General features: G+C 42.6%; 1 protein-coding gene across 2 annotated transcripts in view; it reads left to right on the top strand.

Annotated features, from left to right (window-relative positions):
- Positions 1-15,289, top strand: part of zmp:0000001114 (suppressor of tumorigenicity 14 protein homolog) — a 40,193-nt gene that overhangs the window by 8,570 nt on the left and 16,334 nt on the right. The window contains exons 1-3 of one of the 2 annotated variants that reach the window (XM_014201456.2): positions 11,860-12,437; positions 12,695-12,836; positions 13,587-13,747. In XM_014201456.2, the coding sequence (XP_014056931.1) occupies positions 12,435-12,437; positions 12,695-12,836; positions 13,587-13,747 (306 nt within the window). In that variant the 5' untranslated portion in view covers positions 11,860-12,434. Of the gene's footprint in view, positions 1-11,859; positions 12,438-12,694; positions 12,837-13,586; positions 13,748-15,289 lie in introns of those variants that run through there. The other variant, XM_014201455.2, reaches the window with a different exon arrangement.

Genomic DNA, 15,289 nt, shown 5'->3' with positions numbered 1-15,289 from the left:
TACAATATGTGTAAGGTCCCTCAGTCAAGCAGTGAATTTGAAACACAGATTCAACCACAAAGACCAGGGAGGTTTTCCAATGCCTCGCAAAGAAGGGCACCTATCGGTAGATGGGTAAAAAACAGTGCAGAACAACGGTACAGCAAAAGTAGAAATTTTTGAACTCTGGCGGCAAGTTCAGTCTACTGTGGCAGCGAACGGCATTCACTGTTGTGCTCTCATTGAAAACAATGACATCCGGTTTGCTGTCTCTCGTATCATATAAACACAGCATTACAGACTTACATTTACATTTACATTTTAGTCATTTAGCAGACGCTCTTATCCAGAGCGACTTACAGTAGTGAATGCATACATTTCATTTCATACATTTTTTTCTTTTTTTCCTGTGCTGGCCCCCTGTGGGAATCGAACCCACAACCCTGGCGTTGCAAACACCATGCTCTACCAACTGAGCTACAGGGAAAGACTCACAGCTGTAATCACTGCCAAAGGTGATTGAAACATGTATTAACTCAGGGTTGTGAATACTTATGTACATGAGAGATTTCTGTATTTCATTTGACATTCATTTGCAAAAGTTTCCAAAAACATGTTTTCAAATCAAGATGTATTGGTCACATACACATGGTTTGCAGATGTTAATGTGAGTGAAGCGAAATGCTTGTGCATCTAGTTCTGACAGTGCAGTAATATCTAACATTCACCTCAACTACCTTATACACACACATGTAAAGGGGTGAATAAGAATATGTACATACACAGTTGAAGTCGGAAGTTTTCATACACTTACGTTGGAGTCAGTAACTCCTTTTTCAAACACTCCACAAATGTCTTGTTAACAAACTATAGTTTTGGCAAGTTGGTTAGGACATCCACTTTGTGCAATTGTTTAGACAGATTATTTCACTTATAATTCACTATCACAATTCCAGTGGGTCAGAAGTTTCCATACACTAAGTTGACTGTGCCTTTTAAACAGCTTGGAACATTCCAGAAATTATGTCATGGCTTTAGAAGCTTCTAATAAGCTAATTGACATACTTTGAGTCAATTGGAAGTGTACCTGTGGATGTATTTCAAGGCCTACCTTCAAACTCAGTGCCTCTTTGCTTGACATCATGGGGAAATCAAAAGAAATCAGCCAAGACCTCAGAGAATTTTTTTTTGTAGACCTCCACAAGTCTGGTTCATCCTTGGGAGCAATTTCCAAACGCCTGAAGGTACCACGTTCATCAGTACAAACAATAGTACGCAAGTATAAACACCATGGGACCACGCAGCTGTCATACCGCTCAGGAAGGAGACGTGTTCTGTCTCCAAGAGATGAACGTACTTTGGTGCGAAATGCACAAATCAATCCCAGAACAACAGCAAAGGACCTTGTGAAGATGCTGGAGGAAACATGTACAAAGGTATCTATATCCAAAGTAAAACGAGTCCTATATTGACTTAACCTGAAAGGCCGCTCAGCAAGGAAGAAGCTACTGCTCCAAAACCGGCATAAAAAAGCCAGACTACGGTTTGCAACTGTAGATGGGGACAAAGATCGTACTTTTTGGAGAAATGTCCTCTGGTCTGATGAAACAAAAATAGAACTGTTTGACCATAATGACCATCGTTATGTTTGGAGGACAAAAGGGGGAGGCTTGCAAGCAGAAGAACACCATACCAACCGGGAAGCACGGGTGGCAGCATCCATGTTGTGGGGGTGCTTTGCTGCAGGATGGACTGGTGCACTTCACAAACTAGATGGCATCATGAGAGAGGAAAATGATGTGGCTTTATTGAAGCAACATCTGACTGATGTCTTGAGGAAGTTAAAGCTTGGTCGCAAATGGGTATTCCAAATGACAATGACCCCAAGCATACTTCCAAAGGTGTGGCAAACTGGTTTAAGGACAACAAAGTCAAGGTATTGGAGTGGCCATCACAAAGCCCTGACCTCAAACCTATAGAAAATTTGTGGGCAGAACTGGAAAAAGCTTGTGTGAGCAAGGAGGCCTACAAACCTGACTCAGTATACTCATTGTGGGAAGCTTGTGGAAAGCTACCTGGAACGTTTGACCCAAGTTACACAATTTAAAGGCAATACTACCAAATACTAATTGAGTATATATAAACTTCTGACCCACTGGGAATATGACAAAAGAAATACAAGCTGAAATAAATAATTCTCTCTACTATTATTCTGACATTTCACATTCTTAAAATAGTGGTGATACTAACTGACCTAAGACAGGGAATCTTTACTAGGATTAAATGTTAGGAATTGTGAAAAACCGAGTTTAAATGTATTTGGCTAAGGTGTATGTTAACTTCCGACTTCTACTGTAAATATATGGATGAGCGATGGCCGGCATATGCAAGATGCAGTAGATGGTATAGAATACAGTATATACATATGAGATGAGTAATGCAGGATATGTAGACATTATTAAAGTGCCGTTATTTAAGTGACTGACGTGTGATACCTTTTTATTACATTTATTAGTGGCCAGAGATTTGAGTCTGTTGGCAGCAGCCACTCTATATTGGTGATGGCTGTTTAACAGTCTGATGGCCTTGAGATGGAAGCTGTTTTTCAGTACTGTACTGTACTGACTTTGCCTTCTGGATGGTAGTGGGGTGAACAGGCAGTGGCTTGGGTGGTTATTGTCCTTGATGATCTTTTTGGCCTTCCTGTGACATCGGGTGCTGTAGGTGTCCTGGAGGGCAGGTAGTTTTCCCCCGGTGATGCGTTGTGTAGACCTCACCACCCTCTGGAGAGCCTCACGGTTCTGGTCGGAGCAGTTGCCGTACCAGGCGGTGGTACAGCCCGACAGGATGCTCTTGATTGTGCATCTGTAAAAGTTTGAGTGTTTTAGGTGACAAGCCAAATTCCTTCAGCCTCCTGAGGTTGAAGAGGCGCTGTTGCGCCGCCTTCACCACACTGTCTGTGTGGGTTGACCATTTCAGTTTGTCAGTGATGTGTACGCCAAGGAACTTTAACTTTCCACTTTCTCCACTGCTGTCCCGTCTGTGGTTGGGGGGGTGCTCCCTTTGCTGTTTCCTGAAGACCACTATCATCGCCATTGTTTTGTTGACGTTGAGTGAGAGGTTATTTTCCTGACACCACACTCACGTTGTCATTCTGGGGTGTTGAATTCATTTTTGAATAAATGTAATCCGTTTTGAATTCAGGCTGTAACACAACACAATTTGGAATAAGTCAAGGGTTATGAATTCTTTCTGAAGGCACTGTACGTTATCCACCTTAGTATCGGGGAATGATGTCATAGTCCTGATTTGTGCTTTGTCATTTCCTCAGTTACCAATTTAGGATTTCCTGTGTGAATCCTCTTGAGTATTTGTATTTATTATGCTAGCAGCTTCTTTTCCTGGGGTCCATCCAAATGAAGGCAGTTTTATACAATTAAAAAACATGACATAACATTTCACAACAGATACACATTAAGTGTGTGCCCTCAGGCCACTACTCTACTACCACATATCTACAACACAAGATCCATGTGTATACGTGTGTATAGTGCGTATGTTATCGTGTGTTTATGCCGGTGTGTCTTCACAGTCCCCGTTGTTCCTTAAGGTGCATTTTGATCTGTTTAAGTCTGATTTTACAGCTTGCTTTAGTTACTTGATTTGGAACAGAGTTCCGTGTAGTCATGGCTCTATGTAGTACTGTGTGCCTTCCATAGTCTGTTCAGGACTGTGAAGAGACCTCTGGCATGTCTTGTGGTGTATGCATGGGTGACTTATAACAGTGAGTGAATATTTATAATAGAGAAAAAATTCCTTCACTCAGAGTTTGTATAAAGATGTTGTTCATTTTGGCTAGCTAAATTGCAGGGGGGGTGGTGGTGGAAGGTGTACTCAGTGTATACCCATTTGATTCTGGAAGAATATATTATAAAAAATGCCTTATGAGCTTAGTTCAACTGTCGTACCCATCAGAACCCCAAATATAAGCTTGTTTTAGTGCTGTTGTTTGTAAACATAAACAAACACCGTATAGTCGCAACATGGTTAAATCTATAATGTTGATATAATGGATGCTCAGTTCTTGCATTCATTGCTCTTTCTATGAATTTGAGAGTGGTTATTTTTCTCCAGCCTCATACCTCAGCTTTTTACAAAAACAGTGGCGGGGTACCCACTTTGTTATTGTTTGAACTGCAGATTGGCCGTTTTAAATTGCACTTCAAGAAAGGTTTTCTAGAAACGGAGCAAGAGAACATGAGTGATTCCACTATTATAACTACCACCAACTCTGTTCTGGCCAGTAATGCATATTCCCCTACCGACTGGCATAATTGTTCACAGAAGATCTATTTGTACATGTGGCGATGCGTTACATTTGGGGATCCACCTGGATGTAAGGGCACAACAGCAATATTCTGATCTTAGAATTCCAGAGATCCCAAGATTGAGCTGAGGGTGAGGTCACTGTGACCGGTCCTTTCCCAGACAGGATCAGTGTCAGCAGTGGAGTGTGATTATGGAAGAATGTGGCTGTTTCGGTCAGATCAGAGTGCACAATGTCCTCTTTCCCTCGCTCTCTATCTGGTAGTGAGTGAAAGGTGTGGTTCAGAGTGGAAGTGAGCAGTACGGGGACACCCAGGTAGGAATTCAACAAGGGAGTTTCCGACAGTCTGCTGGAACGGCCCGTTAACCCTGCCTACTGCAGTCTCTCACACATGACCAGGAGAGCAGGTTGGTTAAATGAACCCAGTCACCTAGTAACGTCATCAGGTCAGTTCCACATAGTGTGAATTCTCTCTCCCTGGACACCAACTCAGCACTATGGGGTGACGCTATTTTACTGGAACAAAATAACCTCTAAAATGTCCATGGTAGTGACACTTGTCATGACCATTTTCTACCACTTATCTGTATCTAATGTTATGGGTTACTATATGGTCAAAGTTCCATAACATAACATGGACTATTAGAATGCTCATTGTCATAAACAAATCATGACTTAATTATAACACTACATTTTCAATTTAAGTTAATGTTACTAGCCTGAGAAGGTTAGTGTAGTCATGTTTGATGTGAAATTTACATTAAATATGCTTTCACAAATGCATTACACTTTCATAAATGGATCACTTAATTTGTGAATTTTAAGACAGTTCAGATCTCGCGCTCTCACGCTCCTCACTTTCTCACAATGTATTTGTCATGTAGTTTTAGGCTGAGATATTTCAACCAGCAGGTTTCTAAAGTTCTGGTGGAGCTGACATTGGAAAGGTGCTACATAGATAATGATTGAGGGTTTAAATAACAAACATTGAGAGTCCTGGTTAATGTTTAAACAGATGTAATGCCTGTCTATTTAAAGCGCAGTTGCCCTGCTCAGTTATATTGTGTAGGCCGAATCAGACTACTCATTGATTTGATTTAACTTTCATTCCCACTCTCTAAAGCCACATCTTGTAATGTGTTCTGTACAATATGAAAAACACAGAGGATGCACATATGTATGTTTACATTACAAACATCAAATGGTTGTGTGTGAAAAGGAGCTTGTCAGTGTTAGCTATTTCTCTGGACCACACCTCTCAGTACAGAACACCTCATTACCCATCAGTCTAACTGGTTTGACTAATATGCTGCTACCCTACTGTATGCCTAGCAGTCCTACTATGCCTTATTGTTTAGTTCATACCATTAGCTCTCCAGATGTCCCCTCGTGCTTGTAGTGGTCACATACCGCGTGCCTCCAGAAAGTATTCACACCCTTTTGACTTTTTCAAAAAGAAAAATTGTTTTACAGCCTCAATTTTAAAATGGATTACGCTCAGATGTTTTTGTCACTGGCCTATACACAATAAGTAGACTTATGTTTTTAGAAATGTTTACTAATGAATAAGAAATGAAACGCTGAAGTGTCCTGAGTTAATAAGTATTCAACCCCTTTGTTGATGCAAACCTAAAGTTTAGGAATATGACTTCCACCTTACCTGTCACCCTAGACCCAGTTCAATTTGCTTACCGCCCCAATAGATCCACAGATGATGCAATCGCCATCACACTGCACACTGCCTTATCCCATCAGGGCAAGAGGAATACCTATGTAAGAATTCTGTTCATTGACTACAGCTCAACATTCAACACCATAGTACCCTCCAAGCTCATCATTAAGCTTGAGGCCCTGGGTCTCAACCCCGCCCTGTGCAATTGGGTCCTGGACTTTGACGGGCCGTCCCCAGGTGGTGAAGGTAGGAAACATCTCCACTTTGCTGATCCTCAACACTGGGTCCCACAAGGGTGTGTGCTCAGCCCCCTCCTGTACTCCCCTGTTCACCCATGACTGCGTGACTATGCACGCCTCCAACTCAATCATCAAGTTTGCAGATGACACAACAGTAGTATACTTGATTACCAACAACAACGAGACAGCCTACAGGGAGGAGGTGAGGGCTCTCGGATTGTGGTGTCAGGAAAATAACCTCTCACTCAATGTCAACAAAACGAAGGAGATGATCGTGGACTTCAAGAAACAGCAGAGGGAGCAGCCCCCAACCACATCAACGGGACAGCAGTGGAGAAGGTGGAAAGTTAAGTTCCTTGGTGTACACATCACTGACAAACTGAAATGATCCACCCACACAGACAGTGTGGTGAAGAAGGCGCAACAGCCTCTACAACCTCAGGAGGCTGAAGGAATTTGGCTTGCCACCTAAAACCCTCACAACATTTTTTAGATGCACAATTGTGAGCATCCTGTCGGGCTGTATCACTGCCTGGTACGGCAACTGCACCGCCCACAACCGCAGGGCTCTCCAGAGTGTGGTGCGGTCTGCACAACGCATCACCGGGGGAAAACTACCTGCCCTCCAGGACACCTACAGCACCCGATATCACAGGAAGGCCAAAAAGATCATCAAGGACAACAACCACCCGAGCCACTGCCTGTTTACCCCGCTACCATCCAGAAGGCGAGGTCAGTACAGGTGCATCAAAGCTGGGACCGAGATCCTGAAAAACAGCTTCTATCTCAAGGCCATCAGACTGTTAAACAGCCATCACTAGCACAGAGCGGCTGCTGCCTACATACAGACTTGAAATCACTAGTTACTTTAATAAATAGAACACTAGTCACTTTAATAATGGCACTTTAATGTTTTCATATCTTGCATTACTCATCTCATATGTATATACTGTATTCTATACTATCTATTGCATCTTAGCCTATGGTGCTCTGTCATTGCTCATCCATATATTTATATATTCTTATTCCATTCCTTTACTTAGATTTGTGTGTATTAGGTATCTGTTGTGGAATTGTTAGATATTACTTGTTAGATATTGCTGCGCTGTCAGAACTAGAAGTACAAGCATTTCGCTACACTCGCAATAACATCTGCTAACCGTGTGTATGTGACCAATAACATTTGATTTGAATTCAAGTGTGCTAAACAAGTCATAAATTGCATGGATTCGCTCTGTGCAATAGTGTTTAACATGATTTTTGAATGACTACCTAATTTCTGTACCTCACACATACAGATAATTGTAAAGTCTAGCAGTGAATTTGAAATTCAACCACAAAGACCAGGAAGGCTTTCCAATGCCTCGCAAAGAAGGGCACCTATTGTTAGATAGGTGTAAAAAAACGGCGGGGGGAAGCATACATTCAATATCCCTTTGACCATGGTGAAGTTATTAATTACACTTTGAATGGTGTATAAACACCCATTCCCTACAAATATACAGGCGTCCTTCCTAACTCAGTTGCCGGAGAGGGAGGAAACCGCTCAGGGATTTCACCATGAGGCCAATGGTGACTTTAAAACAGTTACAGAGTTTAATTGCTGTGATGGGAAACAACTGGGGATGTATCAACATTGCAGTTACTCTACAATACTAACCTAAATGACAGTGAAAAGAATGAAGCCTGTACAAAATAAAATAATTCCTAAACATGCATCCTGTTTGCAACAAAGCACTAAAGTAAGAATGCAATTTTTTTTGCATAGCAATTCACTTTTTGTACTGAATACAAAGTGCTATGTTTGGGGCAAATCCAATACAACACATTACTGAGTACCACTCGCCAGATTTTCAAACATAGTGGTGGCTGCGTCATGTTATGGGGGAGTGGCCGAGTTAGTTTTAACTTAAATCTGCTTCAAAATCTATGGCAAGACTTAAATGGTTGTCTAGCAATGTTCAACAAGCAATTTTGAAAAAGACTCACAGCTGTAACTGCTGCCAAAGGGGATTCTAATATGTATTGACTCAGGGGTTTGAATACTTATGTAAATTTGTTTTTCGTTTTCATAAATTTGCTAAAATTTTGAAAAACATTTTGTCATTATAAGGTCTTGTGTGTAGATGGGTGAGACAAATGTATGTAATCAATGTTAAATTCAGGCTGTAATACAACAATGTGGAATAAGTCAGGGGGTGTGAATACTTTCTGAAGCCACTTTTTTACAGGCATAATACTGTGATAGGCTTTTGCAGTGTTTTTGATTTGTTTTCTTCTGTTCTGTTTATACTGTCAGTGAAAGTTGTGTTTGTGTTTCCACTGCGTTCAACACCATTTCCTGTGTAATCATAGGACACTACTGAGGCCTGTAGTTGGAAAGACATCCAGCACAGTTCACAAATGGATCTAACTGGAGGGAGTAGTATTTTTGTTTGAGGGCAGAGAGATGGAGACGGGATATGACAAAAAGCATGTAATGGTTTTATTAGGCTGTGATCAGGGTGACTGATGGAGAGAGCGACCCCCGAGCGCTCACTGACCCCATCCCTAATGATTCCCTTAATTCCAGACCATGATTGCTGTTAGAAATTCCAATTAGGAGGCATGTGTGAGAGCCGGAGCGTGGTAAGAATGGCCTTTAATTGCGATGAGTTATCATCAAGACCAGTGTAATTGAGCCCCCATCTTAAGGGGCGGCACTTCTGACAAATTGATTTAATACCGAAGCGATTCTCCTGTCCCTAATGGTGGATCGGGTCCTTCTCCACGCTGGGCCACAGGCGCAGAGGCAATTGTGTGCGGTGATTACTATCTGCTCTGTAATCGCTCTCTGTCGTCTGTGTGCGCAAGAGGACTTGGACACACCCTGGACCCAGGGCAGGGCACATAGATCTTAGCCTATGCCCCAGGTAGCCCTAAACTTACCCATCATACTGAAGTACTGTAGGGAGAGAGAGGGGGCTGATATGGAGAGTCACTATACGCACATAAGTCAATATGACATCAATTCAAATTTTAATGGTCACATACACATTTAACAGATGTTAATGCTTGTGTCCCTAACTCCAACAGTGCAGTAATGTATAACAATTCACAACAATGCAAAGAAATCTAAAAGTAAAATAATGGAATTTTAACAAATATATAAATATTAGGACGAGCAATGTCGGTGTGGCATTGACTAAAATACAGTAGAATAGAATAAAGTGTGTATACACAGTGCCTTTGGAAAGTAGTCAGACCCCTTGACGTTTTACGCATTTGGTTAGGATACAGCCTCATTCAAAATGTATTAAATAGTTTTTTCCCCACATCAATCAACACACAACACACAATTAATTACAAATAAAAAAACTGAAATCTCACATTTACATAAGTATTCAGACCCTTAACTCAGTACTTTCTTGAAGCACCTTTGGCAGAGATTACAGCCTCGAGTCTTCTTGGGTATGACGCTACAAGCTTGGCACACCTGTATTTGGGGAGTTTCTCTCATTCTTCTCTGCAGATCCTCTCAAGCTCTGTCAGGTTGGATGGGGGGTGTTGCTGCACAGACATTTTCAGGTCTCTCCAGAGATGTTCGATCGGGTTCTGGGCTACTCAAGGACATTCAGAGACTTGTCCCGAAGCCACTCCTGCGTTGTCTTGGCTGTGTGCTTAGGGTCATTGTCCTGTTGGAAGGTGAACCTTCACCCCAGTCTGAGGTCTTGAGCGTTCTGGAGCAGGTTTTCATTAAGTATCTCTCTCTGTACTTTGCTCATTTTCATATTTGCCTCGATCCTGACTAGTCTCTCAGTCCCTGCTGCTGATAAACATTCCCACAGCATGATGCTGCCACCACCTTGCTTCACCAAAGGGATGGTGCCAGATTTCCTGCAGACGTGACGCTTGGCATTCAGGCCAAAGAGTTCAATCTTGGTTTCATCAGACCAGAGAATCTTGTTTTTCATGGTTGAGAGTCTTTAGGTGCCTTTTTGCAAACACCAAGCGGGCTGTCATGTGCCTTTTACTGAGGAGTTGCTTCCTTCTGACCACTCTACCATAAAGGCCTGATTTGGTGGAGTGCTGCAGAGATGGTTGTCCTTCTGGAAGGTTCTCCCATCTCCACTCTGGAGCTCTGTCAGAGTGACCATTGGGTTCTTGGTCACCTCCCTGACCAAAGCCCTTCTCCCCCAATTGCTCAGTTTAGCCGGGCGGGCATCTCAAGGAAGGTGGTTGGTTGTTGGCTTGGTGGTTTCTAACTTCTTCCATTTAAGAATGATGGAGGCCACTGTGTTCTTAGGGACCTTCAATGCTGCAGAAATGTTTTGGATACCCTTCCCCAGATCTGTGCCTGGACACAATCCTGTCTAGGGGATCTACGGACAATTCCTTCAATCTCATGGCTTAGTTTTTGCTCTGACATGCACTGTCAACTGTGGGACGTTATATAGACAGGTGTGTGTCTTTCCAAATCTTGTCCAATCAATAGAATTTACCACATGTGGACTCTAATCAAGTTGTAGAAACATCTCGAGGATGAGCAATGGAAACAGGATGTACATGAACTAAATTTTGAGTCTCATAGCAAAGGGTCTGAATACTTATGTAAGGTATTTCTGTTTTTTATTTTAATAGATTTGCAAAATGTTCTTGCTTTGTCATTATGAGCCATTGTGTGTAGATTGCTGAGGATTTTTAAAATCCATTTTAAAATAAGGCTGTAATGCAACAAAATGTGGAAAAAGTCAAGGGGTCTGAATACTTTCAGAAGGCACTGAACATATGAAATGAGTAAAGCAGTATGTACACATTATTAAAGTGACCAGTGTTTACATGTCTATGTATATAGGGCAGCAGCCTCTAAAGTACAGTGTTGAGTAACCGGGTGGTAGCCAGCTAGTGATGGCTATTTAACAGTCTGATGGCCTTGAGCTAGAAGCTGTTTTTCAGTCTCTCGGTCCCAGCTTTGATGCACCTGTACTGACCTCGCCTTCTGGATGGTAGCGGTGTGAACAGGCAGTGGCTCGGGTGGTTGTTGTCCTTGAGGATCTTTTTGGCCTTCCTGTGACATCGGGTGCTGTAGGTGTCCTGGAGGGCAGGTAGTTTTCCCCCGGTGATGCGTTATGCAGACCGCACCACCCTCTGGAGAGCCCTCGCGGTTGTGGGCGGTGCAGTTGCCGTACCAGGCGGTGATGCAGCCCGATAAGATTCTCTCAATTGTGCATCTGTAAAACTTTGTGGGTCTTAGGGGCTGTTGCGCCTTCACCACACTGTCTGTGTGGTTGGACCATTTCAGATTGTCAGTGATGTGTACGCCGAGAAACTTAAAGCTTTTCACCTTCTCCCCTGCTGTCCCTTCGATGTGGATAGGGACGTGCTCCCTCTGCTGTTTCCTGATGTCCACAATCAGCTCCTTTGTTTTGTTGACGTTTAGTGACATGGTGAGGCAGTGGCTAGGGAGTATTGTTGATGTCACCACGTACTTGCTCACAGTTGGCTGTTCCTTTAGAGAAGGTGAAGCATATACAGAGCGCCATGGAAGTCTTCTCTGCAGTGCAACGTGTGTGCTCTCAGGTCACTAAACTGGTTGGGCCTGTTTTGACGTCAGTATTTGTTCTGAGCCTGTTAAAACTTGTCAGTGATTCTCCCTAAACAAAAACATGAAAAGTAATGTAAAACAGACACGTCGTTGTTATGGTGTGAATCAGCGTTCACTGTCTTTGCAATTCACTGTCAGTCTAATACAGCGTGATGATCCAGATGGTAGTCAGTTTCATAAACAATGTAATTGTCTGTCTTTCCCCTGCTGACCTACACACATTACACATCTGACTACTACACCGATACACACACACACTGAACTTTCCATGGCAACACCTCAAGGACATCTCCCCCTCTCTCTCTGCGCTCATCTCTTTTTAAATAAGGTTTTAGCCTCCAATGTGAAATGAGAAGTATGGCATAGGTTATACTAACGATACATAACTCTTCCTGAACAGTGAGTTGGATCAGTTCCTCTTCGGGATAATGCGGTTGCTTCTTGATTTTAGTTACCGAGCCACAGAATGTTAGCTTTCGTTTAGTTTTTTGTTACTGTTCGAATGTTGACGATGGGAACTTTCTGATGCCAGGATCAGTAGAATTGGCACTTTGTTTCTAGTGCCTTCGTTGATGTCACAGGCTTTTCCTTTTGTTGCTTTTTACAAGTCCACTGTCATTACTTTCACCTCGAATGGTAAGACTGGAGTCTGGAGGTGGCTATACCTACTGTCTTGTACTTAGTTTAAGGATGATTTTAGGAAGAGACTGAACACTATGATCTCCTAACAATCTCCATGTCCTCCTGCAAGTTAAGTGACTCACACACTACACTGGATATGTTATTGTACTCCTACGTCTTGAGTATTAGTAATCTCATCATATAAATGTAGGTAAGAAATTAACTTATCTCTCTCTTTTTATCTCTGTCTGCCTCTTTCTACCTCGGGGCAGAATGGGCGGCATGAGCAGGTCACCTTCCTGGATAACAAAGAGAAGATGGCATCGAAGAAGAAGACTGGAGTGATACTGGGAGTCCTCATCGCTCTGCTTGTCTTGGCAGCCGTGGCAGGAATCCTCATCTGGCTCTTTGTTAGTGAGTACAACTTTACTATGTAGTCTGAGATTAATGCATGTAATAATCATAGACTAGGTACTATCACTCAGTCTAAGTGAAAATGCAAAGGATGCCCCAAAGTCGCTCAATAACTCCAACTGTACTAATGTTGCTAATTTCAACCCTCTGTTTGGCCTGGAGTATTCTGGGAGGTTTGTTTCTTCTAATGTCTGAATATAAAATTGATACCTGAAATGTAAATAATGGCAAACAGCTTTTTTATAATCTACCCGGAAAGACTTGGGTTTGAGTTGGCAGCCCTAGCCAACTGCAATTGGCCAATCTAAACCTGCCATCTACAGGGCACACCCAGGAGATTTCACATTCACAGGCGCTGCCTGACTGCTGCTTTGATGGCCTAGACGTTTGATACAAATATCCGAAATAAGTGTGAAGTTTGGAAGTTTTCATTTGCCATTGATAACCTGTTTGACAGGCCTTAATTTGGTTGGTGTTAATAATTCAGGGGAGTGAAGTGGCGCGGTGCAGAGTAGACAGAACATCCTGACAGTCACACACACGCTCACTCTACAGCCTGATCAAAGAGGCTTTTACAGAGAGATAATCAAAAGATAAACAAACTCCTAATTCTCCTAAATCCCTGTTCTCTTTTTATTTGCTCCAGCAGAGAATCATATTAACCATCTCTGGAAGTTTGAGGAAGTCATTGGTGTTGCATGTAGAATGTTTCTAAATGACTTCCTCTTTCTCCCACTCCCTTTTCCTCAGTCAAAGGCAGGGAGTCGGCGGCCACCATAGGTATGAAGCGTGTCCCAGCTCAGCGGGTGTATAGCGGGCACATGAAGCTGGACAATGTGCCCTACAACCAGAATCTGGAGGACCCCACCAGCACAGAGTTCCAAAAGCTGGCAGACGACCTGGAAGAGATAGTGAGTTTGACCCAGGTTTAGGCTCAGATGTCATGTCCTGGTGATGTACTGTTAAATAAAACAAAAACGATTGAGCTTATTGTTTTCCTATGGTGACAGACAAAAGTGATGAGATGACAGACAGACATCTGTCATTTCCCATCATTTTCAGAACTGACTGAGATTCAGTTTCTCTCTCTTGTTTGTTGTAGCTATCTGCCACAGCATGTTTTTCTCCTGGTGGAAGGAGATTGCTAAAGGCATATTTGTGTGGGTGGACTGGAAGAGAGAACATCATTTAGTTACTCTGTTATTTCCTCCAACAACATTTCCTTTCATTGGAGTAATGGCGATGTGTGTATCGCCACTTGGGAACATGGCAATGATAAACTGCTATTGCTAAACCCCCAGTCAGTGTGGCATTGCTTTAGTATGTATGGCTGCATGAGTGACAATGTAAGGTATGTGTGAATACCGAGGTGATCTGAATGGAATTCTAGATGACTGTTCAATGAGCATTAATGTGACAACAGAACACACCCCCATCATTATTCTCTCTGCTCGGTACATTCAGTTCATCCTCTGGTCATGTATTGCAGATGCAGTAGAGCAAAGTGTCATTATATGTTGGTGATTGGGTCTACAGTATATACAACTGGCTTTGTTAGTTCAATCAGCAACCAACACACTATTGGCTCCACTGGCAACACTAAAGAATACACAGAGTTCTTTTTGTTGTTGTTGAGGGAACAATGCACCTCTCTGTATGTTGGAGGTGCTGTGTGGTTGACTTGGTAGTCTGCTGTTACCTGCTGTAGAATATGGTATTTGTGCTTAGAAACGGCTTTGAATAAGGAAATCCACACTTAGGTGACAGTGTCTCTCGTCTGAGCTCTGCAAACGGCAATGGAATCACATTCTACACTTCTGGGTTCAACTTCAGTGGATCACTCATTTTGCTCTCCTCTGAAATTGTTTATGGGCTTTCTCCATTGTGGTCCATTAAAGTCTCCAGCCCATTTCTTGGTTCTCAATGTGGTCTTATCAGAGTTGATACAGATGAAGATCGTTCACTACTCTCTTCAGTCTGTTTCAGGGAGCTGAGGTGAGTTTAGCTACAGTGTCTTTATAATGTGCCTTTTGGATTTAACATTTACCAGCCTGATAATTGCATGTCCGCTACATGCGTTCTTATTAACAGTCTGAACTGGAGTTTAACACACACACACACACACACACACACACACACACACTATGAATAGACAGCATGATTAGTAACAACACATGCTAGGATTCGATATCCAGTTTCTTTCTACATTTCTTTCACATAACTGTAGCTGAAGGCACTCGTCCTCCATGTAATCTCCAATGGAAACCCAGTTATTCATGGCATGCAGGCAGTTTGAATGCAAGCATACACACTGCCTTATTGCAGACTCGCAGACAAACCTTTCTTGGTATCGAACTGGCCAATACCTGGAGCACTCCCAACATCATGGTAACCTTGATCAATTAAACCTTATATGGAGGATTCGGCTGAACTCTGAGGTCATGGCTCCCTGT

The sequence above is a fragment of the Salmo salar genome, chromosome ssa05, assembly GCF_905237065.1.
Source record: "Salmo salar chromosome ssa05, Ssal_v3.1, whole genome shotgun sequence".
Lineage (NCBI taxonomy): Eukaryota > Metazoa > Chordata > Actinopteri > Salmoniformes > Salmonidae > Salmo > Salmo salar.
The sequence above is the reverse complement of the archived record's forward strand: the minus strand, read 5'-3'. Positions and strand labels throughout refer to the sequence as shown.